The sequence below is a fragment of the Chiloscyllium plagiosum genome, unplaced genomic scaffold (assembly GCF_037043375.1).
Source record: "Chiloscyllium plagiosum isolate Xiang-an unplaced genomic scaffold, Cpla_swu_hap1 HiC_scaffold_12, whole genome shotgun sequence".
In the NCBI taxonomy this organism is placed as follows: Eukaryota; Metazoa; Chordata; class Chondrichthyes; order Orectolobiformes; family Hemiscylliidae; genus Chiloscyllium; species Chiloscyllium plagiosum.
Window position 1 is genome coordinate 43,812,684 of NW_028270150.1, and position 26,919 is coordinate 43,839,602.

Here is a 26,919-nt window from a genome sequence, read left to right on the forward strand (position 1 = left end):
CCACCTGATGAAGGAGCAGCTCTTTGAAAGCTAGTGCTTCCAAATTAACCTGCTGGAGTATAACCTGGTGTTGTGTAATTTTTAACTGAAAAATAAAGATGTTACGCTAAGCTCGTATTGAGCCTTGATTAAATTATACTTAGAATATTGTACAAGTCTTTAAATGATGAAGCTCTATAACAAAGACAGCATTTTTACAGATGTGGGTAAGAGCAAAACTAGAGGTGATCAATATAAAGTAGGCTTCAAGAAATCAAATAGGGAATTTAGAAATTCTTTGTTCAAGTGAAGTGAAAGAATGGAATTCTTTACCAAAAGGAATGTTGAGACAAATAAAAGGAAAGCTCATAAAGAAGAATGGAATAGAAGGCTATCCTGACAGAGTTGGATGAGGAAGGATGTGAGGAGACTGCAGTGGAGGTAAATATCCGTATGGAGTAACTGAGATGAGTGGCCTATTTCTTTGCATTATATTTTATACAAATCCATATATAAATTACTTAAAAGTTGCCAGTTGACTTTCTGTTGCAGCCTGACAGAACCAAAACTGATTGAACTGTTTTTAAAAAATGGCTTTAGATTGAAACAGCAAAAAAAACCATGCGCTGTGTCAGACAAAGCTTAACCTTGGAAAGAGAAGTCGAGTTTGGATCTAGAATTAAAGCTTGTGATCTCCCAAATTCTATCCCATCATCTTACTATGTCTTAAAGATAGTGTTGTATCAAGTTATACAGAAAACTTTCTAACAGAGTATAAAAATACAGTAAATTTCATTTCTGTCAGGAAGTATACAATAGTTTCTATGCTCTGTAAAAGAAACCATGGTGCTCCTGACTTTCAGAATTGATCTTTGCCTAAATTTGAATGAAGTCTAACCTGAGCAATTCAATCTAATTGTGCTGATTCATTATTTACTGAGACATCATCAATTTAAATAGGACACGCCTGAGAGATCAGCTTCACATTGTTTCTATTAGAACATATGCCAATAAAAGTATGGCAAACTCTGAACAAATCTATTATTCACAGATACTAAAGCTGGCAATATATTACAATTATGGAGCTGCCTTTTGCAGAATCAGCAGTAGAAACTTGATAGTTTCACTTTGACCTCATTCAAAGATTAGTATTATATACCAGGCATTCATGTAACCATTACAACAGATTCCAATTACTTCAATTAATCATAGAATTACCTACAGTGTGGTCCACACTGATCCTCTGAAAAGTAACCCACCCACACTCGTTCCCCTAATCTATTACTCTATGCTTACTCCTGACTAATGCTCCTAATCCACACATCCCTGAACACTATGGGCAATTTAGCATGGCCAATTCACCTAACCTGAATAACAAAGACCTGTCAAATGATGGAGCTGCACTTCACACTTTCCAAACCAAACAATTAATTTCCTTTTTGACACATTCCTGTTGAAGATTGGCTCTAATGTCCTCCTTAGTTTGCTGACAGATCAAGAAGTTATTTTTAAGACTGAAACACTTTTTCAGTTTGGGTCCCTTATTGAAGAAAAAATATACTGGCATTAAAGGTAGTTCAGAGAAGGTTCACTAAGCTGAACCCTAGACTGTTTTATGAGGAAAGATTGAGTAGATTAGTCTTGCACTCATTGAAGTTCAGAAGAATGAAAGGTTACCTGATCGAAACATGTAAGGTTTTAGGGGACTTGTCAGGGTAGATGCAGATAGGCAATTTCCCGTTGTGGGAAAGAGTAGGACCAGAGGATATAATCTCAGAATAAAGGGGTCACCCTTTTAAAACAGATGAAGAGGAATTTATTTTCATAGAGTGTAGTGAATCTGTGAAATTCTTTACCCTAAAGGGCTGTAGAGACTGGGACTTAATTTCCCAAATATTCCTGACCCCCAATTATCAGAAAATTGTGGTAAATACATCTCTGCACAAGACAAGTGTCAAATGGGTTTAACGTGGATGGTTTGCAGGTGATTTAAAAAATCAACTTGGTGTGAATGTAGACATGTCATTCTTAGAAATGGCATTTATTGTCTTATTTTAAATCCAAGGACAAGTGGGGAATCTCACATAATGTGAGGAACCAATAAATATTCAGAGGTAGAAGGGGGTGGCAGAGGTTTTGTGCAAATAAATTAGCATTAAGGATTACTCTTGGGGGTGGGGGGGGGGGTAGAGAAATGGAGGAATCAACAGGTCAGAGAGAAGGTGTGCTAGATTAGATGGATTTAGCATAAAGGGGAAATTAACAATTGAACAAGAAGAGATTGCTGAAGAAGGGCTTATGCCCGAAACGTCGATTCTCCTGCTCCTTTGATGCTGCCTGACCTGCTGCGCTTTTCCAGTAACACATTTTTAAGCTCTGATCTTCAGCATCTGCAGTCCTCACTTTCTCCGAGATTGCAGGTTTGCTGAAGAGGATAAATAGTGGAAGGTAAAGCATGCTGGGGTGAGAGAACGGTGGAGTGTATAACTGGCCAGGAAGTGACAGAGGCAGAGTGCAGAACATGAGTAATGGTTTGCTGTAAAGGAAATGTCATTCAATTAAATCTGTGCTGGAAGAGGAGATTGTAGGAGAGATAATACCAGTGATGCAGTGAAGCTGAAGACGAACAGAGTGAAATATCTGGACATGAAATAATGTGGAAGAAATGGTATTCTATATGGAGTACAATGTTGATAAAGGGAGCAATGTACAAGGCAAATGTACAAGGCAAATGTACTTTCGAGTGATGAAGGGCAATTTCGATTCGATACACAATAGGATTCATGGACCTTACCTCATCCTCACCCCTGTAAATGGAGATCTGCTACATACTTCATTCTGATCTCTTTTCAACCCACCACCCTAAATCAGCCATGTTTGCAGGTGTACTACAAAATGTTCTATTCTTGTTCATGTTTCCGGTCTTTTTCACTTTTGAGTCCCATCAAACGGTTTTTAAATCCAGTTTCTGTTTTTATTCTGCTCTTAACTTCATATTTCTGTGACCTCTCACTCTGATTTCATGTCTCTTTTTTAAGATGTACAGTTCTGCTCTGTTGACGTTTTTTGTAATTATTCCTCTGAGTGTCTTGAAGATTTGCCCCAAAGTTTTTGCTTTCAAGTGTAAGTTCCTTATTTCTTTCAGCATTTCACTTCCTTTTAGTTTCACGAGTATTCTGTTTTCTTTTACTACCCCTCCCAACTTTGTAATACAAAGTACCGTGATAGGTAGATACTATTTAAAACAATTTTCATAGAAAATTTATTATAAATAATAGGTGAAATACAGATGATTATGAACTCCAAAATTAAAGCAAAATACTGCAGATGCTGGAGATCTAAACTAAAAATAGGAAGTGCTGGATAAACTCAGCAGGTTTGGCAGCAACTGTGGAGACAAATAGAGTTAGCATTTAGAGTTTCAAGAAGGGGTCATATTGGACTCGAAACATTAACTCTTTTTTTTTCCGCTGACACCGTCAGACCTGCTGAGTTTTTACAGCACTTTCTAATCACATGAACTACACATTTTGATCATTGGTCTGGGTAGAGATAGCTGATCTCAGCTAACCCACATCGAGGCACTATTATTGACTGATCATCCCTGGTAGAGGAATAGAAAAACACAACCTTTTCTTAACCTTTTGAAAATGTGTGTTAGATCAGGATCAGCCTGGGTTATGTTCCTCATGCTGAAGTAAGCTGACCAGTTTGAAATTTTGTTGGTGCCTCAACTTGTGCTGCAGCAAATTTCTGCCTTTAAGAGAGTGGTAGAGACAGAGAAGGGCATTAAAAGCCAAATGAAACATCATATCAATTCATGCATGTTCAGTTTTGTTGTTTTATACTGTCTGTTTTGCAGAATGGGTATAGATTGCACTCCTGTGATGAATATCAGTACACTGTGTGACCAATAATAAAAGACTCTGGAGGTAAATATGGAGACAAAGTTGAACTGCAGTGCTCTGTGCAGTTCTGCAGATTGTACCATCGATCCAGCCATGAACACAGAAGATGGGCAGCGACTTCTACAACAGTTATGTAATATCCAAGTGGTAAGTAAAATATAAGGGCAATGTCAATATTCTGATAAAATCATTTCATATTCTTGACCTTCAGTTCCTGAAGGTCCCGATTTGTGCTTGTACATAAACATAAAGTCACTACAGTCCAATAGGGATGCTCTCTTATCAGAGAGAAACAACTGGTCATGGTTTTAGCCCGAGGGTCACCATACCTCAGACAAGAGGAAGGATTGAGAAGGAGAGTCCTTCATGGTAATCTCAGCTGATATGGGAATTGAGCCCATGCTGTTGGCATCACTCTGCATCACAAACCAGCTGTTCAGCCAACTGAGCTAACTGTCCTTCACTGAGATAAAATTGCACTGGTACTATGTGGCATCACTCTGTATCATAAACCAGCTGTTCAGCCAACTGAGCTAACTGTCCTTCACTGAGATAAAATTGCACTGGCACTATGTGGCATCACTCTGCATCATAAACCAGCTGTTCAGCCAACTGAGCTAACTGTCCTTCACTGAGATAAAATTGCACTGGCACTAACTACCTTCTGGTGCTGAAGTATATGTCTCCATTTGTAGATCTCAGAGTGCATATTGATGTCAACTAATGAGTTTGAGAAAGGTCACAACTGGCAGGAGATTTTACTTTACAAACAAAACCTATTTACTCAGCAAACAGAATCCATTTAGCACAATATAACAAACGGTGTTCAGACTTTAAAAATAAATCTCCACGGGCAGGGAGCTTTTGGATATCAGAATTTCCTATTATACCACCTGAAGAGTCAGCAGGAAATGCATCCCTGCCACACTGCCCCATGTCCATTTAATGTTTAGTGTAGCATTAAATGACTGAGGGCGAGAAAGGGGAGCAAGCCCCACCTTAGCGAACTGCTGACCAAATGGATGGCTGACAGCTCTTAGACCCAACAGCAGCCGGTTAGATGCCCACCACTGGGACTACAGGCAGTTCCTGAAGGAAAGGAGTTAATGAAGGCTAGACTGAAAGTACATCTAAATTATCAACAGAGCCAATTGGCAGGTCAAGGAGTCATGGAGATGTACAGCATGGAAACAGATCCTTCGGTCCAACCCGTCCATGCCGACCAGATATCCCAACCCACTCTAGTCCCACCTGCCAGCACCTGGCCCATATCCCTCCAAACCCTTCCTATTCATATATCCATCCAAATGCCTCTTAAATGTTACAATTGTACCAGCCTCCACCACATCCTCTGGCAGCTCATTCCATACTCGTACCACCCTCTGCGTGAAAAAGTTGCCCCTTAGGTCTTTTTTATATCTTTCCCCACTCACCATAAACCTATGACCTCTCGTTCTGGACACCCGACCCCAAGGAAAAGACTTTGCCTATTTACCCTATCCATGCCCCTCATAATTTTGTAAACCTCTAGAAGGTTACCCCTCAGCCTCCGGCGCTCCAGGGAAAACAGCCCCAGCCTGTTCATCCTCTCCCTATAACTCAAATCCTCTAACCCTGGCAACATCCTTGTAAATCTTTTCTGAACCCTTTCAAGTTTCACAACATCTTTCCGATAGGAAGGAGACCAGAATTGCACGCAATATTCCAACAATGGCCTAACCAATGTCCTGTACAGCCGCAACATGACCTCCCAACTCCTGTACTCAATACTCTGACCAATAAACAAAAGCATACCAAATGCCTTCTTCACTATCTTATCTACCTGCGACTCCACTTTCAAGGAGCTATGAACCTGTACTCCAAGGTCTTTGTTCAGCAACACTCCCTAGGATCTTACCATTAAGTGTAAAAGTCTGCTAAGATTTGCTTTCCCAAAATGCAGCACCTCGCATTTATCTGAATTAAACTCCACCAGCCACTTCTCAGCCTATTGGCCCATCTGGTCAAGATCCTGTTGTAATCTGAGGTAACCCTCTTCGCTGTCCAATACATCTCCAATTTTGGTATCATCTGCAAACGTACTAACTGTACCTCTTATGCTCGCATCCAAATCATTTATATAAATGACAAAAACTAGAAGACCCAGTACCGATCCTTGTGGGACTCCACTGGTCATAGGACTCCACTCTGAAAAACAACCCTCCACCACCACCCTCTGTCACAGCGAAGAGAATAATAAAGGGGCTCAAAAGGTGGCATGTCCTTGATACCAATCTGTACAATTAAAGCTACCAGGCACATGCTTGATGTAGGCCTTATGTGCCATGGGTGAAATGGCATTGTGGGCAGGATGCGATCATAAGAAATAAAAAGGCATCTGGATGGGTATATGAATAGGAAGGGTTTAGAGGGATATGGGTCAAAAGCTGGCAAATGGGACTTGATTAATTTAGAATATCTGCTCGGCATGGACAAGTTGGACCAAAGGGTTTGTTTCCATGATGTACATCTCTATGACTCTATGGCTCTTAGAAGGGCATCTTGTACTCTTGTAGGTCAAACATTTGTCAAACTCAGACCTGAATACTTTCAATAATCCAACCTCCGTCTCTTTCTATGGAAGATAATTCTTCCAATTCAAAATAAGAGGTCTCCCATTTAAAGTGGAGATTAGGAAGAATTGTCTTCTCTCAGAAGGTCAATGTTCTCTAATGCCTCCCTGTGGACCTTGATGATCAGTGGTTCGCTGCACAATGCCCGGCCAGATTGTGACCTTCTGAGAGAAAACAATTCTTCCTAATCTCCACTTTAAATGGGAGACCTCTTATTTTGAAACGGTTCCCCGTTCTAGATGTCTTTGATAGGAAAAACACTTGCAGAGTATCTACCCTGTAATATTCCCTTAGAATTTGCTACCTTTTTATCAGCTCGCCTCTCATTGGTCAAAATTCTTATGAATACGGACTAAAACCCTGCTTTGCATTTCCTCAGAGAATGCTCTTCATTTGAGGAATCAGCTTGGAGAACCTTATTTGAACTGTTTCCAATGCATGTGTATATCTCCTTAAGAAAGATACACACATTGTACTTCAGCTGCACTCTCAGCAATTACCTGGTCAGCTGTTGCAAAATTGCCACTTTTATACTTTATTCCTCTTGGAATAAAAAAGCCAAAATTCCATTTGCCTCCCTAATCACTTGCTGTACCTGCATGCCAACCTTTTGTGCTTCATTTGTAAGGACATATGGGTTCCTCTGTACTGCAGCACTCTGCAGTCTCTCCCCATTTATATAATATTTTACTTTTCTATCATTCTGCCCAAGTTGACAAATTCACATTTTCTGACATTATGCTTCACCCGGCAAATTTTGGCTCAATTACATTTTCTGTGCCCTCCTCACAACTTGCTTTCTGACCTATCTTTATATCAAGAAATTTGAAAGGCCCCTTCTTCCAAGTCTTTAATATAAATCATAAATAGTTGAGGCCACAGCACTGACTCCTCTGTCATTTTAATAGTTACAATTTGGAAAACTGAACAACACCTATTTATCTGGAGTCTTTACCAGGATTTCACCATTAACTATTATTAGTTCCAAATCATCTTCCAAGGGATCCATGCTTACTTTAGCTATCTGCTTCCTCTGCTTCCTTTAAAAGTGTTTCAAGTCCTTCTTTAATTTATCCTTTCTCTTAGTCATCCTTTGCTTCTTTTTAATATTTGTCCAATCCTTTGGCCCATCACTAATCTTTGTTGTCAGCTGTTGACTATTGAAAAAGCCATTGTCGAGGTCCTCCTTAACTGTCTCCTCCCTGTGGCTCGGCAACTCCTCCTGGAATTGCAGTGTGGTTTCTGGCTTTGGAGAGGCACAGTGGACATGATTTTCACAGCATGACAGCTTCAGGGGAAATGCAGAGAAAATAACCTACGTCTGTACATGGCCTTCTTCGACCTTACAAAGACCTTTGACACAGTCATTATGGAGTGTCCTTCTCTGCTTTGGCTGCACCACAAAGTTTATCACCATCCTTTGCCTGCTCCATGACGACAGGGCAGTTGTGGTAATGACAAATGGCTCCACCACCCACTCATTCCCGGATCAGACTAGTGTCAAGCAAGTCTGCAAAAGTGCCCCAACACTGTTCTTGATCTGCGTTGCACCACCGACAAGCTCCCTGATGGAGTGGAGCTAACTTACAGAATCTGCAGGGAATTATTTAACCTCCGCCACCTTCAAGCCAAAACTAAAGTCACCCCAACCAGTATAATCGAGCTGCAGTACATGGATGTTCATGCATCTGTGCAAACTCTGAGGACAAGCTCCAGACCATCATCAGCACCTTTCTGGAGGTATATGAGAGCATGGATCTCACCCTGGACATCCACAAAACAGAAGTCCTCCACAAATCTGGTCTGGCATTGTGCAGTGAACCACTGATCATCAAGATCCACAGGGAGGTGTTAGAGAACATTGGCCACTTCCAGTACCTCGGGAGTGTCCTGTCAGCCAAAACAGATATTGACGAAGAGATCCATCCAGTGTGCTATCACAGCTTTCAGCTGCCTGAGGAAAATGGTGTTTGAGGACATTAACATCAGATCTGACACCAAGCTCATGGTTTACAGAGCTGTGAAAGTTTCTGACCTCCTATATTGTTCTGAAATATGAACTGTCCATAGCAGATACCTCAAGGCACTGGTGCAGTACCACGAACGCAGCCTGTGCAAGATCTTGCAAATCCGCTGGGAAGACAGATTCATCAACATTAGTCCTCAATCAGGCCTACATCCCCAGCATCGAAGCACTGACTCCCCCTTGATTGGCTGTGATGAGCTGAGCATGTTATCTGCATGACTGACATAAGACTCCCCAATAAGACTCCCCAAGCAGGTCTTCTACTCCCAGCTCCGAAACAGCAGACAAGCCCCAGGTCGACAGAGAAAATGCTTCAGAGATACCCTCAAGGCTACACTGGCAAAATGCAGCATTCCCACCAATACCTGGGAATCACTGGCCCAAGACCATCCAAAATGGAGGAGGAGCATCTGGGAAGGCGTCAAGCACCTCAAGACTTACCATCAGGAAAAAGTGGAAGCCAGGCAAAAATATGTATGGAGAACACAGCCACACCAATACCCCACCCACCCATTCTCATGACCACCTTTTGCCCTAACTGTGGCAGAGTCAGTAGAAGCTGCATTGAACTGGACAGTCACCTATGAGGGACCACCAATGATGATGATGACTAACCTTTGCAGCATTGTACCTCTTCAAATTTAATGCAGGCTGTCACCAGCTTAGTTAGCTGTACGCTTTTCCTCGTAAAGTTCTTCTTTCTCAATGGACTACATCTTTGTGAAAATTATGAACTTTTTATCTGACACTGCCTCTCTATTGTATTAACTTGAAACCTATTTTGTCATTCCACTTAAACCAACTTTGTCTTCATTATTTCAATAAAGGCAATTACAAAGTTAAATCTAATACACACGTTTCAGATTTACATGTCTTGTGCTCAAACAATGTGAAATTCCATCATGTTATGATCATTTTTGCTGAGAGAATCGTGCAATCTGAAGTCTTAATTAACCATTCGGATTTCACCAGTTTCCTCATTTCCCCTCCCCCCACCTTGTCTCAGTCAAATCCATCAAATTCAGCACCGCCTTCCTAACTTGCAATCTTCTTCCTGACCTCTCCGCCCCCACCCCAGTCTGACCTATCACCCTCACCTTGACCTCTTTCCACCTATCACATTTCCAACGCCCCTCCCCCAAGTCCCTCCTCCCTACCTTTTATCTTAGCCTGCTGGACAAACTTTCCTCATTCCTGAAGAAGGGCTTATGCCTGAAACGTCGATTCTCCTGTTCCCTGGATGCTGCCTGACCTGCTGTGCTTTTCCAGCAACACATTTTCGGCTCTGATCTCCAGCATCTGCAGACCTCACTTTCTCCTCTTAATTAACCATGTCTCACTACACTACAAAATCTAAAATAGATTGCTTTCTGGTTTGTTCCAAAATGTCGTTACAGGAAGCTGTCCGCAATACACTCTGAATTTATCTATCAGGCCCTCTTTGTCAATTTGATTCATCTAATCAATATGAAGACTAAAATTTCCCACAAGAAGCTATCTTACAAATGCCCACCATTTCTTAAAATTTCCACCGTATATCTACAGTCAGTGCACCTATAACTTGCTCCCAACAATGACTATTTCCTTTGCTTATCTTTACCTGAAATGATTTTACATCCTGACCCTCCGAATGTAGATACTGTATTGATCTCATGCTTTACTAACACAGCTCCCTGACCTTATTTTCCCTTCCTCTTAACCTTCTGAGATGTCAAATACCTCTTGAATATTCATGTCCCAGTCATGATAATTTTTCAACCGGTCTCTTTTTAGTCTATTATTTCAAATTTGTTTATTTCTACCTATACTATGAACTTATACATTTTGTAACAAATCCTGTCTGAGTCCGATAAAGAGCCTTACATTATGGCTTTTTACTATTTTCCATTTGTTTTTAACTCTTTCTTCTATTTTAAGAAGGCTACTCTGACCGGATTGGTTTGTGAGCTTTTATCTGTACCATGTTTCTTCCTGTCACATTCTGGTTATCATTACCTGTATTTCTACCCTTCACTATTGCCTTGTCCTTTCTTTTTAACTTTGCAAATCACTTTTCAGGCATTCAACTCTCTGATCTTATTTACACTTTTTCCAATTTTGTCTTGCTTAGGTAGTAGTCCAGAGATGATCATCTTTATGGCTTTGTTTTTGCATTTAGCCCCTAGTGGCTCATGCACACTCAGTACAGACAGCACGAACACTGAGCTCCTCTATTCCTACCTTCTGCATCCCCATACCTGCATCATACCTTTGGGATGAAAAAGTGAATGGACCTTTCACAAGAAAAGGGAACTCTTTGATAAAGTTAAAAACTACAACTGAGTTCATAACTTATAGTGCTTAGTCAGCTATGTTCTCCATTCTTGCTTTCCTTGCCTTCTTATCCAACCCTGGTGGCTTATTCCATTCATACAAACATATGACCATATGCATTAGGGATAGCACTAAGTCATTCAGTCCTTTGAGCCTACTCTTGCCATTCAACAAGATCATGATTGATTTAAATATGGCCTCAATTCAACATTCCCATCTACCTCTAATAAACTTTGACTTCCTTGTTAGTCAAGAATGTATCAACCTCTGCCTTAATAAATATTCAATGAATTTGCCTCCACCACACTCTGAGGAAGAGAGTTCCAAAGACAGAACAAAAAACATTCTTCTCACCTTTGTCTTAAATGGAAAACCCCTTTTTAAAAACTGTATCCTCTTATTCAATGTTCTCCAACAAGGGAAAGATCCTTTTAACATCTATCTTGTCAAATCCTTGCAGAACTGCAATAATGATCTCACTGGGATCACCTCTTATTCTTCCAGACTCCAATTGGTATAGCCCAGCATGTCTAATCTTTTTTCATAAAATAATCCCCCATCTGAGGAACCTGCTCTGAACTTCTGCTAATGTATTTATGTCTATGGTTAAATAATGAGACCAGAACTGTACAATGTACTCCAGGCATGGTCTCACCAGTGCTACATTCAACTGCTATAAAATATCTGTATTCTTATGTCCCATTTATTTTGTGATAAACAGCAACATTCCACTTGTCTTCCTAATCACTTGCTGAACCTGCATAGTAACTTTGTGATTCATGTTCCAGGACTCCCAGACCACTCTGTAACCTAATTAGATAAGGTTACAGATGATACAAAGATCGGTGGAGTTGTGGATAGTGAGGAGGATTGTCAGAGGATACAGCAGGATACAGATCAGTTGGAGGCATGATCAGAAAAATTGAAATGGAGTTTCATGTGGACAAATGTGAAGTGATTTGGAAGGTCAAGTATAAGTGAAAATTATACAGTGAGTGGCAAAACACTTAGGAATATTGATATGCTGTGGGATCTGGGTGTGCAGAGCCACAGATCACGGAAGGTGACAGTGCAAGTAGATAGGGTAAAAAAGGCCAATGGCATACTTGTCTTCATTGGAAGGAACATTGAGTATAAGGATAGACAAGTTATGCTGAGCTTTACTGAACTTTAGTTAGGCTACACTTGGAATATTGCATACAGTTCTGGTCACCACACTAGCAGAATGATGTGAGTGCTTTGGAGAGGGCATAGAAAGGTTTACCAGGATGTTGCCAGGTTTGGGAGATTTCAGATGGGAAGAAAGTTTGAATAGACTGGGTTTGTTTTCACTGGAATGCAGGAAGTTGAGGGGTGACCTGATAAAGGTTTATAAGCTTGTGAAAGGCATGGATAGAGTGGAAAGTATGAGGCTTTTTCCCAGGGTGGAGGGTGCGAGTGGGGAAGTTTACAAGAGATGTGCGAGGCAAGTTTTCCTACACAAAGGGTGGTGAGTGCCTAAAATGTGTTGCCAGAGGAGATGGTTGAAGCCAAACAATAGCATCATTCAAGCACCTGGACAAATACATGATTCCTGAAGAACGGCTTTTGCCCGAAACGTCGATTCTCCTGCTCCTTGGTTGCTGCCTGACCTACTGCGCTTTTCCAGCAACACATTTTTCAGCTCTGATCTCCAGCATCTGCAGTCCTCACTTTCTCCAAATACATGAATAGGAAGGGAATAGAGAGATATGGACCCTGTAAGTGAAGACAGTTTTATATGGAAGGGCAAAATGTGTCAGCACAGGCTTGGAGGGCTGAAAAGCCTATTCTTGTGCTATTATGTTTATTCCCAGCACAATGAGCTCTTATTTTGCATAATAACCTTCGATGTGGGACCTTGTCAAATATCTTCAGATGATCTAAGTGCAACATATCCATAAGTTTCCCTTTATCCACATTGCCTGTTACTTGCTCAAAAGATTTCAATAATTTAGTCAAACATGATTTCCCTTTCACAAAACTATTTGCCTTTGCCTGATTGCATTAAAGTATTCTTATATCCTGTTAGATCCTTCTTAATAGAAGATTCCACCATTTACCTATAACAGATATTAAGCTAACTGGCCTGCAGTTTTCTGCTGTCTCTCGTTCTCCCCCCCTGCTACACCCCCTCAGATTCCCTCAGATTAAGGGAGTCTCATTCATAATATTCCAGTTTGACGAAGCTGTTCCTGAATCTAGGGGATTTTGGAAAATTAAAATCAGACATTAACTATTTCAGAGGCCACATTTTTTTTAAGACTTAAGTGAATCAGCACCCGCAGAGTTTTAAACATTGAACTCTATCCATCACAAAGTCCTAGGAGAAGATGAGAACTGTAGATGCTGGAGATCAGAGTCAAGAATGTGGTGCTGGAAAAGCACAGCAGGTCAGGCAGCATTCAAGAAGCAGGAGAAACAATGCTTCGAGCATGCTTATGTTTCAGACATAAACGATACTTTTGCCAAAAACGTCATTTCTCCTGCTCCTTAGATGCTGCCTGACATGCTGCGGCTTTTCCAGCACCATCACAAAGACTGCCTACATCCATTGCCTGCTTCTGTCTTTATCATAATCATTCATCCACCAAGACCCTCCCAGATGCCCTTTGGAAATTCCAGGATCAAGTACTCAAATGTCTTTCTGGCTGACCTTCCAATTACCACTTTCCATATTCTTTAAGTCTTTAAGATCTTCAAGGTCTTTAAGGTCTCTGCCACCCTTTCCCAGTTCCACTTGCCCAGGAATGCAGTCCTGTGGAACAATAAGTGCCTCACTTTAGCTTCCTGCATCTCAATACCCTATCCATTAAATTTCCATAATTAATGATCACTCTCAGATCTCTCCATTCCATCCTAAAACTTCCTTCACTATACAGATTTCTCTCTCTCTGCATCTATTTCCTCCTTTAAACCTTTATTTCTTTGAACAAACCTGGTCACTTACCTCCCATCTGTCTTGGCGTCCATTTATTTCACCGTTGCCTCGCTGATGCACCCTCGGATGGATTCTGACATTAAAAACATTATACAAATTAAAGTTATTGTGAGGCAGGGGGCTGTGGACAGAAATAATAATGTAGAATTTCTAAGAGAAACTTGTATCTTGCATGAGAGTTTGATTGGCACATGTTGTGCACTATAGAATAAAGGAGTGATTTAACATATTAATATTTCTGAAATAGACGTGAAAATATGACTAAAACACAATTTTCAAATTCCTTGATAACAAAAGTTATTTCCAGGTAGGTTAGAGGCACTGGCCACCCTCAATGCTGGATTCAACAGAGAACATATATTTTGTCCCTATCAATGATACATTCCACTTTGTAATTAACAAAAGAATGTCTCAAACATAAGCTTTTAAACTAATTTTGTTATGGTGATTCCTAAGGATAATTTTATTTCATTAAATAAAGCTGGAGTAATTTATTGTTAACAATGTTTTTTTGTAAAAAGTGCCTTTATGTTCACAATGATTGATTTAAATAACACCTTTATTTTCTTAACAGAACATAATGTCTGAAGTCAAACATATCTCCCCTGTATTATTTGGAATGATGTGCACCTTGTTATCATGTGGGATTCTTCTAGCCCTTTTCTTTCTCATCTTCACCATCAAATTCAAACAGAACAGGTACTATCCATGAAACAATGGCATTTGTGTCACTGCTTTAAACTTTTGAAGTCTCATTCTCTCCCACCTGCATCTTAGCCAATTCATTGTCTAAGAAGGTTAATTGATAGTGAATTATGTTAATAAGAGGAGGGTCAGATTCAGTCGCTGGTCTGTGGTGAGCAATTAACCTCTGTGTCCTTATGTCAGCCAGTTCACCAGAATCTTTGCATCTTGTTTAAAGGTGGCAAATATCCAGAGTGTATGGTTCACTCATACTGACTGTTAGTACATAACGATCAATAATCAGAAGTATCAGAGATGTTCTGTCCAAACTTTAAATGAAATTATCCCTTAGTGAGAGTTTCCACCATGATAAGAAACCAAAAACCAGAAGAAAATGTATGACACGGAAGCAAGGTAGAAAGATAAACAGAATTACAGCTGAGAGCAAAAGAAATAGAAACAGAAGGGGAAAAAATGGGTTTAGACGTTTTCAGTCAACATTATTACAAACATGGCAAAAGTGAGGACTGCAGATGCTGGAAACCAGAGTTTAGATCAGAGCCCTTCCTGAAGAAGGGCCTTTGCCCAAAATGTTGATTTTCCTGCTCTTCGGATGCTGCCTGACCTGCTGTCCTTTTCCAGCACCACTCTGATTATTACAAACATGTTAATGCTGTCATATTCTTAGATTGAGGGGTTGTATATGTATGATAGAACTGAGGAGGATCTTTTTCTATCAAAGGGTAGTGAATTTGTGGAATGCTTTACTACAGAGGGCTATTGAGGCTGGGTCATTAAGTTTTTAAAATTAATTCATGGGATGTGGTCATCATTGGCGAGGCATGCATTTATTGCCCATCCATAATTGCCCAAAAGGCAGTTAAGAGTCAATCACATTGGTGTGGGCCTGGAGTCACATGTATGGCAGACCAGGTAAGGATAGCAATTTCCTTCCCTAAAGGACATTAGTGAACCAAGTGGATTTTTCCAACAATTGGCAGTAGATTCATGGTCATCATTTGAATCTTAATTCTAGATTTCATTTCCTATTGAATTCAAATTCCACCATCTGCCATGGCAGGATCCAAACCCAGATTCCCAGAACATTACCTGGGTCTCTGGATTAACACTCCAGCGACAGATAGTACCACTAGGCCATCATCTTCCCTTTAAGTATACATCATTAAGTATACTCCAGACTGAGATAGAGAGATTTTTAATCAGTAAGGGAATCAATAGTTATGGGGAAAAGGCAGGGAGCTAAGGATTTTTAGATTATCCATTATCTTGCTGAATGGTGGAGCAGACTTGATGGACTAAATAGCCTGCACTGCTCCTTTGTCTTTTTTTTTCTGTCAAATTATAGTTTTATGCTTAACATGAGGAACTGAGATTTTTTTTCAATGAGACTGGGTCTGAAAATATTTTAGAACCATTTTACCAAATAATTTGTTCAATTTTATTGAGAACTCATATGCTTTCAGATAGGATGCGTATGTGACCAAAATAAATAATATAGTTAAGTGGGTTTTTATATCTAGTTATAGCTACTGCCCACCATAGACATTAGAAATCACTTCTTATAAACTCTGAAGAAGGGCGGTGTGTTGTATTCTACTTGCAAATTACATCAGGCTTGAAAACATGACAACTAGATAAAGCAGGGGTGTGATGCTGGAAAAGCACAGCAGGTCAGGCAGCATCAGAAGAGTAGGAAAATCTTGCCTGAAAGAAGCCCTTGCCTGAAATGTCAATTTTCCTGATCCTCGGATGCTGCCTGACTTGCTGTGCTTTTCCAGCACCACACTCTTGACTCTAATCTCCAACATCTGCAGTACTTACTTTCGCCTGTATAAAGCAGGGCCCCACCCAGTCACCATTTTCTCATAGGGGAAAGCTTTGTTTAGCCACAAGCTAACGTTCAGTTTTACCAAATGTTTGCCTGATTCAATTTAGATCTAAAATTGCTCATCCAGGTGGCCTCTAATGTAAATGTGGCTCAGAGGTTACAGCATAACTGGTCTGTACTATTCTTGTATAAAAATTCAGTTCTATACATGTTAAAAGTGTTCAATTTGGTAACATATTAATGTTTAAAATTCTGTCTATCATGTGAAGATTTCACAAACTTTTATTATTAACTATTTCTATCAGGATTGTGAAAATGTCCAGTCCAAACCTCAATATTGTAACAATTATTGGAAGTGTTTTTACTTATGTCAGTGGATATATGTTTGGAATTGTGGAAGAGAAAACTGCTGAAATGGAAATGTCAACTGAACTGATCTTTCAGGTAGGGAAAGTTGACAAATTATGAAGTGGTGTATGCACTATTAATCGGAAACCCAGGACTTCCTATATTTGGTTTGCTTGTACCTTGTTTGTGAATTGGTTTTATCAGTGCTTAATATGAAGTGATGTATGTGTATCAGAAAAACACTTGACCTAAATTTAATCTGATGAAGGGATTTTGCCCGAAACTTCAATTTTCCTGCTCCTTGGAAGCTGCCTGAACTGCTGTGCTTTTCCAGCACCACTCTAATCTAGAATCTGGTTTCCAGCATCTGCAGTCATTGTTTTTATCTAAATTTAATCTGACCTATCAGCCAGTTATAAAGCAACACTGGTTCAGTTGTTAACTGCTATGCAATCCGTCATCATGTGTGTCATTGCTTTAGGAGCATAAGACAAATAACCTTTAGTCTCTGGGACATAAAATGCAAACACAGTATACAGAAACTTTAATAAAGATCTCACATGGGAGGTGAGGGGTATCCTTGAGTATAAAGTTATCCAATTTATAATCAAATTGTTTTTAATGTTTTTTTTGAGAGTTAATGTTTTAAGATTTGAATCCCACACAGGTAATAGTACTTCATTGGATTTCTAAGAGGAGCATTATGTGGTTTAATGGAGAATATGTTAATATAGTACTATTTTAGACAAACGAAATAAATGGCTACAGGATGTCCAAAGTTCAACTGAACACTAAAAAGTTATAATCAGCAATCACTTGCTCACAGGTCTGATTGTCCACCTCAGAAGTTCCATGTCATTGGTCATGGGCTCTGTGGGTCCTTGTGTGGCTGATGAGCCCAATCCTAGAGCTGCATCTCTGACCACACATTTTGCAGGGGTTTCCAGGAAGTGGAATTAGACCATAACTTTGAGATCATTGGCATTCCTTTCTCCGGTCCCTGTTTCCTGTGTGTTGATATCTATGTTGCATTTCTTGAGGGTAGCCTATGTTTCCTTTGTCCTCCTCAAGTGCCTTTCTTGAGTTGGGTGAAGAAGATTTGCTTTGGCAATGGGAACTCAGATATCCTAAGCCTGTGGCTGGTCCAGCAGAGTTAGTTTCAGATGATCATGGGTTTAATGTAGGTGCTGTTAGCTGCTTCAAGGATGCTGATGTTTGTATGTCTGTCCCTCTCAACTGACATGGAGAATCCGTCACAAACAACATTAATGGCACTTCAAGGGTCTTGAGGTGGTATCTAAATGTAGTCCAAGTTTTGGAGTCATATAGGAGAGTCAGAAGGATGACTGCCTTATACACAAGGATCCTAGTATCAGCATGGATGTCACATTCTTCGAGAACTCTCATCCTCAGGTACCTGAAGGTAGCACTCGCAGATTGGATGTGATGTTGAATTTCTGGATCAGTATCGGCCTTAGGTGAGTGGTAGCTTACCAAGTCTAACAAGTTCCATGTTTGGGAGGATTTCTCCCTTGATCTTAACAGAGGGATGGATCAGAACCTGACCTGAAATGGTAAAGGACTTGAGTCTTTCTGAGGTTGCTTAAAGAGTATTCAACATTTTTAAAAGAAAGCATGTTAGGAAGTGGTACATAGACCAGATGTGGTCTCACCAAGGCCCTGTACAGCCTGGATAAAAATTCTCTACTTTTATATTCCATTCCTATATTATAAAGGCAAATTGAGCATTGTCAATCATTTGCTGTACAATAGACAATAGGTGCAGGAGTAGGCCATTCTGCCCTTCGAGCCTGCACCACCATTCAATATGATCATGGCTGATCATCCTTAATCAGTATCCCTGTTTCTGCCTTATCTCCATAACCCTTGAATCCACGATCCTTGAGAGCTCTATCCAACTCTTTCTTAAATGAATCCAGAGACTGGGCCTCCACTGTCCTCTGGGGCAGAGCATTCCAGACAGCCACCACTCTCTGGGTGAAGATGTTTCTCCTCATCTCTGTCCTAAATGGTCTACCCCGTATTTTTAAACTGTGTCCTCTGGTTCGGCACTCATCCATCAGCAGAAACATGTTTCCTGCCTCCTTTAATAATCTTATATGTCTCAATCAGATCCCCTCTCAGTCTTCTAAACTCAAGGGTATACAAGCCCAGTCGCTCCAGTCTTTCAGCGTAAGGTAGTCCCGCCATTCCAGGAATTGACCTCGTGAACCTATGCTGCACTCCCTCAATAGCCAGAATGTCTTTCCTCAAATTTGGAGACCAGAACTGCACATAATACTCCAGGTGTGGTCTCACCAGGGCCCTGTACAGCTGCAGAAGAACCTCTTTGCTTCTATACTCAATCCCTCTTGTTACGAAGGCCAGCATGCTATTCGCCTTCTTCACTACCTGTTGTACCTGCATGCTTACCTTCATTGACTGGTGTACAAGAACATCCAGATCTCTTTGTACTGTCCCTTTACCTAAATTGATTCCATTTAGGTAGTAATCTGCCTTCCTGTTCTTGCCACCAAAGTGGATGACCAGACATTTATCCACATTAAACTGCATCTGCCATGCATCTGACCACTCACCTAACCTGTCCAGGTCACCCTGTAATCTCTTAACATCCCCCTCACATTTCACCCTGCCACCCAGCTTAGTATCATCAGCAAATTTGCTAATATTATTACTAATACCATCTTCTGTATCATTAATATATATTGTAAAAAGCTGCGGTCCCAGCACTGATCCCTGCGAAAACTCACTGGTCACTGCCTGCCATTCCGAAATGGAGCCGTTTATCACTACGCTTTGTTTCCTATCAGCCAACCAACTTTCAATCCAAGTTAGTACTTTGCCCCCAATACCATGCACCCTAATTTTGTTCACTAAGCTCCTATGTTTATCAAAAGCTTTCTGAAAGTCCAAGTACACTACATCTACTGGATCTCCCTGCGTATCTACTGTATTAGAACATCAGGTAACTTCTGTCATTGATTTCTGTAACTTCTCTTCATTTAAATTCATACCATTTTTCACTTCATCCTGCCATGGTGGAGGGATCTGCATTTTGCGCACTCCACCAGGTAAATCTTTACTAACTCACTTAACTTATCTGTGCCCTTGGCAGACTGTGCATCTTCTCTTGACAACCTTTTATTTATTCACTCCTGGGAGCTGCTGACTGGCCAGAACTTATTGCATTGCCCTAGCTGCCCTTAAACTGAGTGATTTCTAAGGCCATTTCAGAGGGCAGTTGAGAGTCAACCATATTGTTGTAGGTCTGAAGTCACATGTAGGCCAGACCAGGATAAGGATGAGCAATTTTCCTTCCCTGAAAGACATTAGTGAACCAGATGGGATTTTCCAACAATTGGCAATGGTTCATGGTCATCAGTAGATTCTTGATTCAAGGTTTGTAAAAACATTTTATTTAAATTCCACTATCTGCCATGGCAAGTTTTGAACCTGGATCATAAAAGCATTAGTGGAATTTCTAGGATTAATAATCGAGCAACAATACCACTAGGCCATCGCCTACTTACTCTCCAACCTACCTTGATGTCATTAGCAAATTTAATTTATGTACATTTAGACCTTCATCTAATGCATTGATATAAATTGTAAACCACTGAGGCCTCCGTGTTGATCACTGTGGGGATTCACTAGTAACATTTTGCTATCTGAAGAAGACACAGTTATCCCTAGTTTCTGTTTCCTGTTAGCTAACCAATTCTTTATCCATGCAGAGGCATAACCCATAAACTGTTAGATCTTATTTTCTGTAGTGACCTGTATGACACCTTACCAAATACCTTTTGAAAATCCAAGTGCATTACATCAACAGGGTCCCCTTTATCCACTTTGTTTGCTAATTCTTCAAAGGGACTTAAATAATTTAGTTTAGTTAAACACTACTTCCCTTTCACAAAACCACATTGTCACTGCCTGATCTCACAATAATTTCTAAGTTAAAAGTCACACAACACCAAGTTATAGTCTAACAGGTTGATTTGCAAGTACAAGCTTTTGGAGCACTGCTCCTTCATCAGCTACCTGATGAAGCAGCAGTGCTCAAAGTTCATATTTCCAAATAAACCTACTGGACTCTTACTTGATGTTGTGTGACTTTTAAACTTTGTCCACCCCAGTCCAACACCAGCACCTCCTCATAATGATTTTCTAAGTATGCCAGGACAACTTTCTTAATAACAGATTATAGAAATTTCCTTATATCAGATTCTAGGCTTACTGGCCTGGATTTTGCTGTCTTCTGTTGTCTCCTTTCACGAATAATGGCATTATATTATCTAACTTCTAATTCATTAGGACCTTCGCAGAACCAAAGGAAATGTAGAAGATTAGAAACAAAAAAAAGGGGCATGAGTGGGCCATTTGGTTCTTTGAGCCTTGTTTACCATTCAGTATGATTATCCAATCAGAACTCTTAATATAACACTGAGAACTGTATATGCTAGCAAAATCAGAAATTACTGGAGAAACTCAGTAGGTCAGGCAGCAGATATGAAGAGAAAAATTTCAATTCCAGTGATCTTTCTTCAGAACCAATATGTTCCCTCTTGTGGGGAGACTCAAACTGGGGGAGAGCTTAGGAAAAAAAAGAGGTTTTCCTTGTCAGACTGAGAAGTGAGTTTTCTTTCTCTATTGGTTGTCAGTCTGTTGAATCCTTTTCTTCAGAATTAGTTAAGATATTAAGCTCAGAGTTAAATGGATTTTTCTTATATAGATTTGGGAGTTGAGGGTTATGAGGGGGCAGACAGGAATTTGGAATTGAGAGCAAAACCAGATTAGGCATGATCTTATTGAATAGTGGAGCAGCCACAAAAGGTCAATTAGCCCACTCTTTTTCCTTGCTCCTACGTTCTTGGTATTACTCTGGTTAATCTTCCCTACAATTGCACTGAGGACTTGACATACTTCCTAAGGAGCGATGCTCAGAATTGAAAATAATACACCAACTGAGATTTAATTTGTGATTTAACTTACAAGAAACAAGTTTATTTTTGTATTGTGTCTATAGTTAAAAAGCCAAAGCTCTGACTACTTTAAAATAGCTTTATCGGTTTGTCCTGCCATGTTTAAAGATTTGCTTGTGCAAACTCCCAAGTTTCTCCACTTCTGTCACCTTTTTAAGATTGTAGCAGTTTAGTTTATATTTGCTTCTCCTCATTCTTCCTCACAAAATGCATCACAAAACTAACCATTTTTCATTCAATTTCATCAGCCATTTCATTTAAAAGTGCAGGACAACTTATCCATGGAACACAAAACCAGTAATCAGCCACAGTCATTGAACAGGATTTGGAATATAGTTTGAAAAGTAATAGAATAGTAGGCACTAACAAACTAATCAGTTCAGAGATCAGAAAGCAGCAGTGAATTAACAAATCACAGGTTACCAGTAAGTTATTAATGACGCAGTGGACATATCAGCTACTTGAAAACTCAAAAGGTAGCAGCACCAAATTACTTTACAGGATCCACGGCAAAAGGTATGCAATGGTATTGTATTTCAAGAATTTCTTTGAATGATAGGAGGTAAAGTTGGACAGCATTGGATCCTGAATTCTCACCTGTATCAAGAGTGAGGAGTTGGCTTTTTTTTTCTGTGACCATACAAAATGACAAAGGATGAACTGCAGTGAAGAATGGATAGCTGTGCAGGTGTACAGAGAATGGAAACCCCGTGTGGACACGTGGCAAATTTGGTGGGCATTTTGGCTAAAACCATGAATGAAGAAATGAAGGAGAGGAGAGTGCAGGATCTGGAGGCCCAAGTAACAATTATTCCAGTGTCTGTAAGTCAAACATTCTTGACTGGCTATTACTGGGGCACACAGTCAAGGACAGCTGACTGTGTATTCCTTAGAATAAAAGGTAACAATCAGGCTGGACAGTTTCAGACAGCTAAAGGCCAGCTAGTCTAAGATCTGCCATAGGGAAATTTCTGGAATCTATTATTAAGAATTGTGCAGCAGATTATCTAGAATCAAACGTGATTGGGCAGAGTCAGAAAGCTTTAGTTTAACTAACTGATTAGAGTTCTTTGAGGAATTAACAAACAAGGTGGATAAAGGCAAACCTATAAACGAACTATATTTGCATTTCCAAAAGTCTTTTGATCAAAGGTTGCTGCACAAGATATTCTGAAATGACATTTTCTGAGCTGACATTATGTCAGTCGGTACAAGAGTGCACTTGAGAACCCAATCAGAGCTGACATTTTCAGGATTAAAAGCTGGGAGATTTTGGATGGAAAAAACAAGGTGTGCAGTGGTAAACTTCGAACTGATCGCACCTTTTGAAATATTGGGGTGCAAGTTCAGCATTCAAAAAAAAAGCTAATTATTTTAAAATAGTTGCAGAATAGTTTCTGTGATTAGTACATCATATAGTTGCCATAGTCCTACCTAGACCATAGGGTTGCTCTCTTATTAAAAAGAGATGACTGATTATGGTTTAACCTGAGGGTTAGCTCACCTCAGGTAAGGGATTACTTTACAGTTAGGACATAGTGTTGTTTCTATGAAATAGTTTGGAATACAACATACTCTTTCCATGGAATAAATTACATTTTCAGATTGGTCAGTGGCTAGTGAAACATCACCATCTAGTGAACAGATTGCTGTAATTGCAGCATGTCTATATGCTGACATTTTCTCATTATAAAACATTGACCTGTTGTTCTGAACATTACTCCATTACAAAAATTTAAATTTTAAAAAAACTACAAAATTGCAACAACAGATACTAGGATTTGTGGCCAGAAAGTTCACACCATATGCCACATCTTTGAATATGTAGATTGAAGAGGTTTACAAATAAGAGGATGAGTTTTGAAAAGATGAAATACATTAACTTATTTATGTATATGTAATTAATGCATTATTAAAAATATAGTGGGTAGAAAGAGTATGATCCAACAATGCACGGACACTGAAGATGAGTGTGCCAACAAGATGACTATGCGGCAATACCTAAGGGTCCACCCTGCTGACAGCCAAGCATGCAGGGTAACTCATCCATAACAGGGAGACTATAGTGTTTGCTGCAGAGAATACTTTGAAGAATTCCACAAATGACTCTGTCTTTTACTTGAACACCCTCAATTCCATTCCTCAGTTCTGTTACTGTACCACCCTAATCATGAACAATTTTGTAAAATTCACGCAACAACTGAAAAACAACAAGGCCGCTAGATCAGATGGCAAAGATATCTGGCTGCACTACTTCACATTCCTCAAATGGGAATAGAGTTTATACCAGTGGATCTTAGGGATGCTGTGATCATGACTATATTTTAAAGAGGAGATCGGTCTGATTTGATTAGATTCCCTACAGTGTCAAAACAGGCTCTTCAGCCCAATACCGACCCTCCAAAGACTAACCCACCCAGACCCATTTCCCTCTGACTAATGCACCTAACACTATGGGCAATTTAGCATGACCTGCACATCTTTGGACTGTGGGAGGAAACCAAACCACCGGGAGGAAACCCACGCAGACACAGTGAGAATGTGCAAACTCCACACAGTCACCCGAGGCTGGAATCAAACCTGGGACCCTGGTGCTGTGAGGCAGCAGTGCTAACCACTGAGCCACCGTGCTGCCCCAATCTATTGTGGTAACCACAGAGGTTTCCTTGCTGCCTTCTGCAACATTTTTCTTATTTTTCCTATTCTTCCCCCTTTGTTTAAAACCCAGTTCCTACACTTTCATGTCTCCTACCTGCTTGCTTCACCTCTTCCCATTTCTTCCATAAAACATAATCACCAAATATCCCAAATTACTTTTTTTTATTCTTTCATAGAAAATTGAGCTCTCAATACCTTCTCCCATTCTCCACTGATAACTCTCTCCCATTCCCATATCTTCCATTTTCTAGGCAACATCTTATCACAAGTGCCAGCTTAAAGTTTTTGGAAATATTTCATTTCCCTGGAGTTAAAGTTTAATCTCCACTGTTTTTCCAGCACTAAGATGGGAAACCTAGTTATTTAGGTTTCCAAGCACTCAGTACTTCTTCCCTATCTAGGTAAAAACAATGACTGCAGATGCTGGAAACCAGAGTCTAGATTAGAGTGGTGCTGCAAAAGCACAGCAGTTCAGGCAGACATCCGAGGAGCAATGAAATCGATGTTTCAGGCAAAAGCCCTTCATTAGGAATACAGGCAGAGAGCCTGAAGGGTGGAGAGATAAGTCACTGCTCCTCAGATTTTACTGCTCCTCAGATGTCTGCCTGAACTGCTGTGCTCTTCCAGCACCACTCTAATCTAGACTTCTTCCCTATCTTTCAATTGTCAATTCAGCAACAGAATATACACAGCCTAGGTACAACAAGGACAACATATAACTTTACTTTGTTATTACTTGGATTCTTTTATAAAATTTTAAAATTATAACAAATTCATCGGAAATATTGTTCTAACTCTGGGCTGGGCAAAAGATCCTTACAAAAGCTTGATGACTTTAGAGTAGTTTTGGCTGGGTGTTGGGTACATGATGAGTTAATTATAATTCACAAAACAGAAAACTGAGATGATTAGCTGTGGGTTAGGATTACTCTGGTTAAATTATGTTTGGGTACAATTGTTGAAATTTTTAAAAGGGTGTTGAAAATCTCTGCCAAATAACTAGGAGGCTTTTACAACGCGTGAGCATGATCTAGAAGCTTTAATCACTTACTTGATGTGAAACCGGATATTTTGATACCCTTTTAATCCATCATTACCCATTATTCTTTATAGTAAATATAGTTCTGACATTTTATTTATAAATTCTGATGACTTGAAAAATACATTAAAACACTGACATAACTGATCTGCCAATGCATGTTACAGCACTTGAGATACCCAAGGACTTGCTATTAATTATGTTAAGTTTGTAAAGTAATGTTTTGTAGTGAAATGATTGAATTCTTATTACTTGTGTATACTATTTTTATTTCAGTTGTCCATCAATCATTACCAGAAGGGTAGATTATTGAAGTGACATTAAAATACTTATTTCAGATCTCTCAAGTGTATGGAATTAACTGCCAGAGGCTCGTACAATTACAATATTTAAAAAGGCATATATAAATGGGTATATAAATAGGAAGGGCTTAGAGGGATATGGGCCAAATGTGGCAAATGGAACTAGATTAATTCAGGATATCTGGTTGACATGGACAGGTTGGGCCGAATGGTCTGTTTCCATGATGTACACCTCTATGACTTCATGTGTTTAGTCTTACCACCATTAGTTTTGATGTGTTTTGTTTAACACAAACCTTCATTTTGAATTACAGATTCGCATATGGATGCTGTGCTTAGGAATCTCATTGATATTTGGGCCCATATTGGGAAAGACATGGCGACTGTACAAAGTTTTTGGTCAGCATGTCCCAGAGAAGAGAGTGGTAAGCTAACATGTGAAGCTTCATGACCTTCACCTCACCCAACTTTTCTCTACATTTCTGAAGCAAACTTAGAAGGGGAAATGAGAAGCTTAGACTAAATAGTTTTATCGAACAAACATTGGTAGTGGATGCTGTTAGCAGGCTGAAAGCAGTAATGGATAGCCATATGACAAAGAAAACAATGGAAAATTATGGGAAATACAAAGCAACATATATTATTTTTCAAACCTGCCTGCCAGATTGACCATTGTGGTCTTTTCTAGTTCTATACATTCATGCACACTATAAAAGTAGAGTTGTCATTGTCTGGAAATATTTAGGACAAAAATTTACTTATTTGTTGTTCCAAGGAAAGTAATTAACATTATTACTAAATAAGCATACTTATGATTGATAACTGTACATTGCAGTATATGTCATTTACTAATCCTTAAGGGGCACATGTATAGCACTGGCTTGAAACTTTATAAATAATCCCTTTAGAAAGTTCAATGCATATATAAAAATAAACAAGAATGGTATATACACATCTGTAGCATAAAGTATATCAGTGAATCACTGTCTTACTTGTAGCTGCAGCCTTTGAGCAGTTCTTTCTTTGCTTTGCTTTCGTGAATATTTATTGGCTTTACAGTCAGATGAGTGATTTGATTTGATTTGATTTATTGTTGTCACATGTACCTAGGTACAGTGAAAAGCTTTGTTTTGCATGCAGTACAGGCAAATTGTAACATACAAGGACACACATATCATAGGGTGTTTAGACAGAGCAAATCATATAAGGTTACGGCTGCACAGGAGATGCACAAAAGCA

General features: G+C 39.7%; 1 protein-coding gene and 1 long non-coding RNA gene across 7 annotated transcripts in view; one reads left to right on the top strand and one right to left on the bottom strand.

Moving 5' to 3' along the window:
• LOC148148529 (uncharacterized) overlaps nt 1–26,919 on the bottom strand; it is a 197,298-nt gene that overhangs the window by 91,864 nt on the left and 78,515 nt on the right. For all 5 annotated transcript variants that reach the window (XR_015758844.1, XR_015758843.1, XR_015758842.1 and 2 more), the window contains exon 5: nt 13,807–13,870. This is a non-coding gene — a long non-coding RNA (uncharacterized LOC148148529). The remainder of the gene's footprint in view (nt 1–13,806; nt 13,871–26,919) is intronic.
• gpr156 (G protein-coupled receptor 156) overlaps nt 1–26,919 on the top strand; it is a 67,005-nt gene that overhangs the window by 17,017 nt on the left and 23,069 nt on the right. The window contains exons 2-5 of one of the 2 annotated variants that reach the window (XM_087992731.1): nt 3,842–4,034; nt 14,372–14,496; nt 16,636–16,774; nt 25,995–26,105. In XM_087992731.1, the coding sequence (XP_087848857.1) occupies nt 3,918–4,034; nt 14,372–14,496; nt 16,636–16,774; nt 25,995–26,105 (492 nt within the window). In that variant the 5' untranslated portion in view covers nt 3,842–3,917. Of the gene's footprint in view, nt 1–3,758; nt 4,035–14,371; nt 14,497–16,635; nt 16,775–25,994; nt 26,106–26,919 lie in introns of those variants that run through there. The other variant, XM_043701532.2, reaches the window with a different exon arrangement.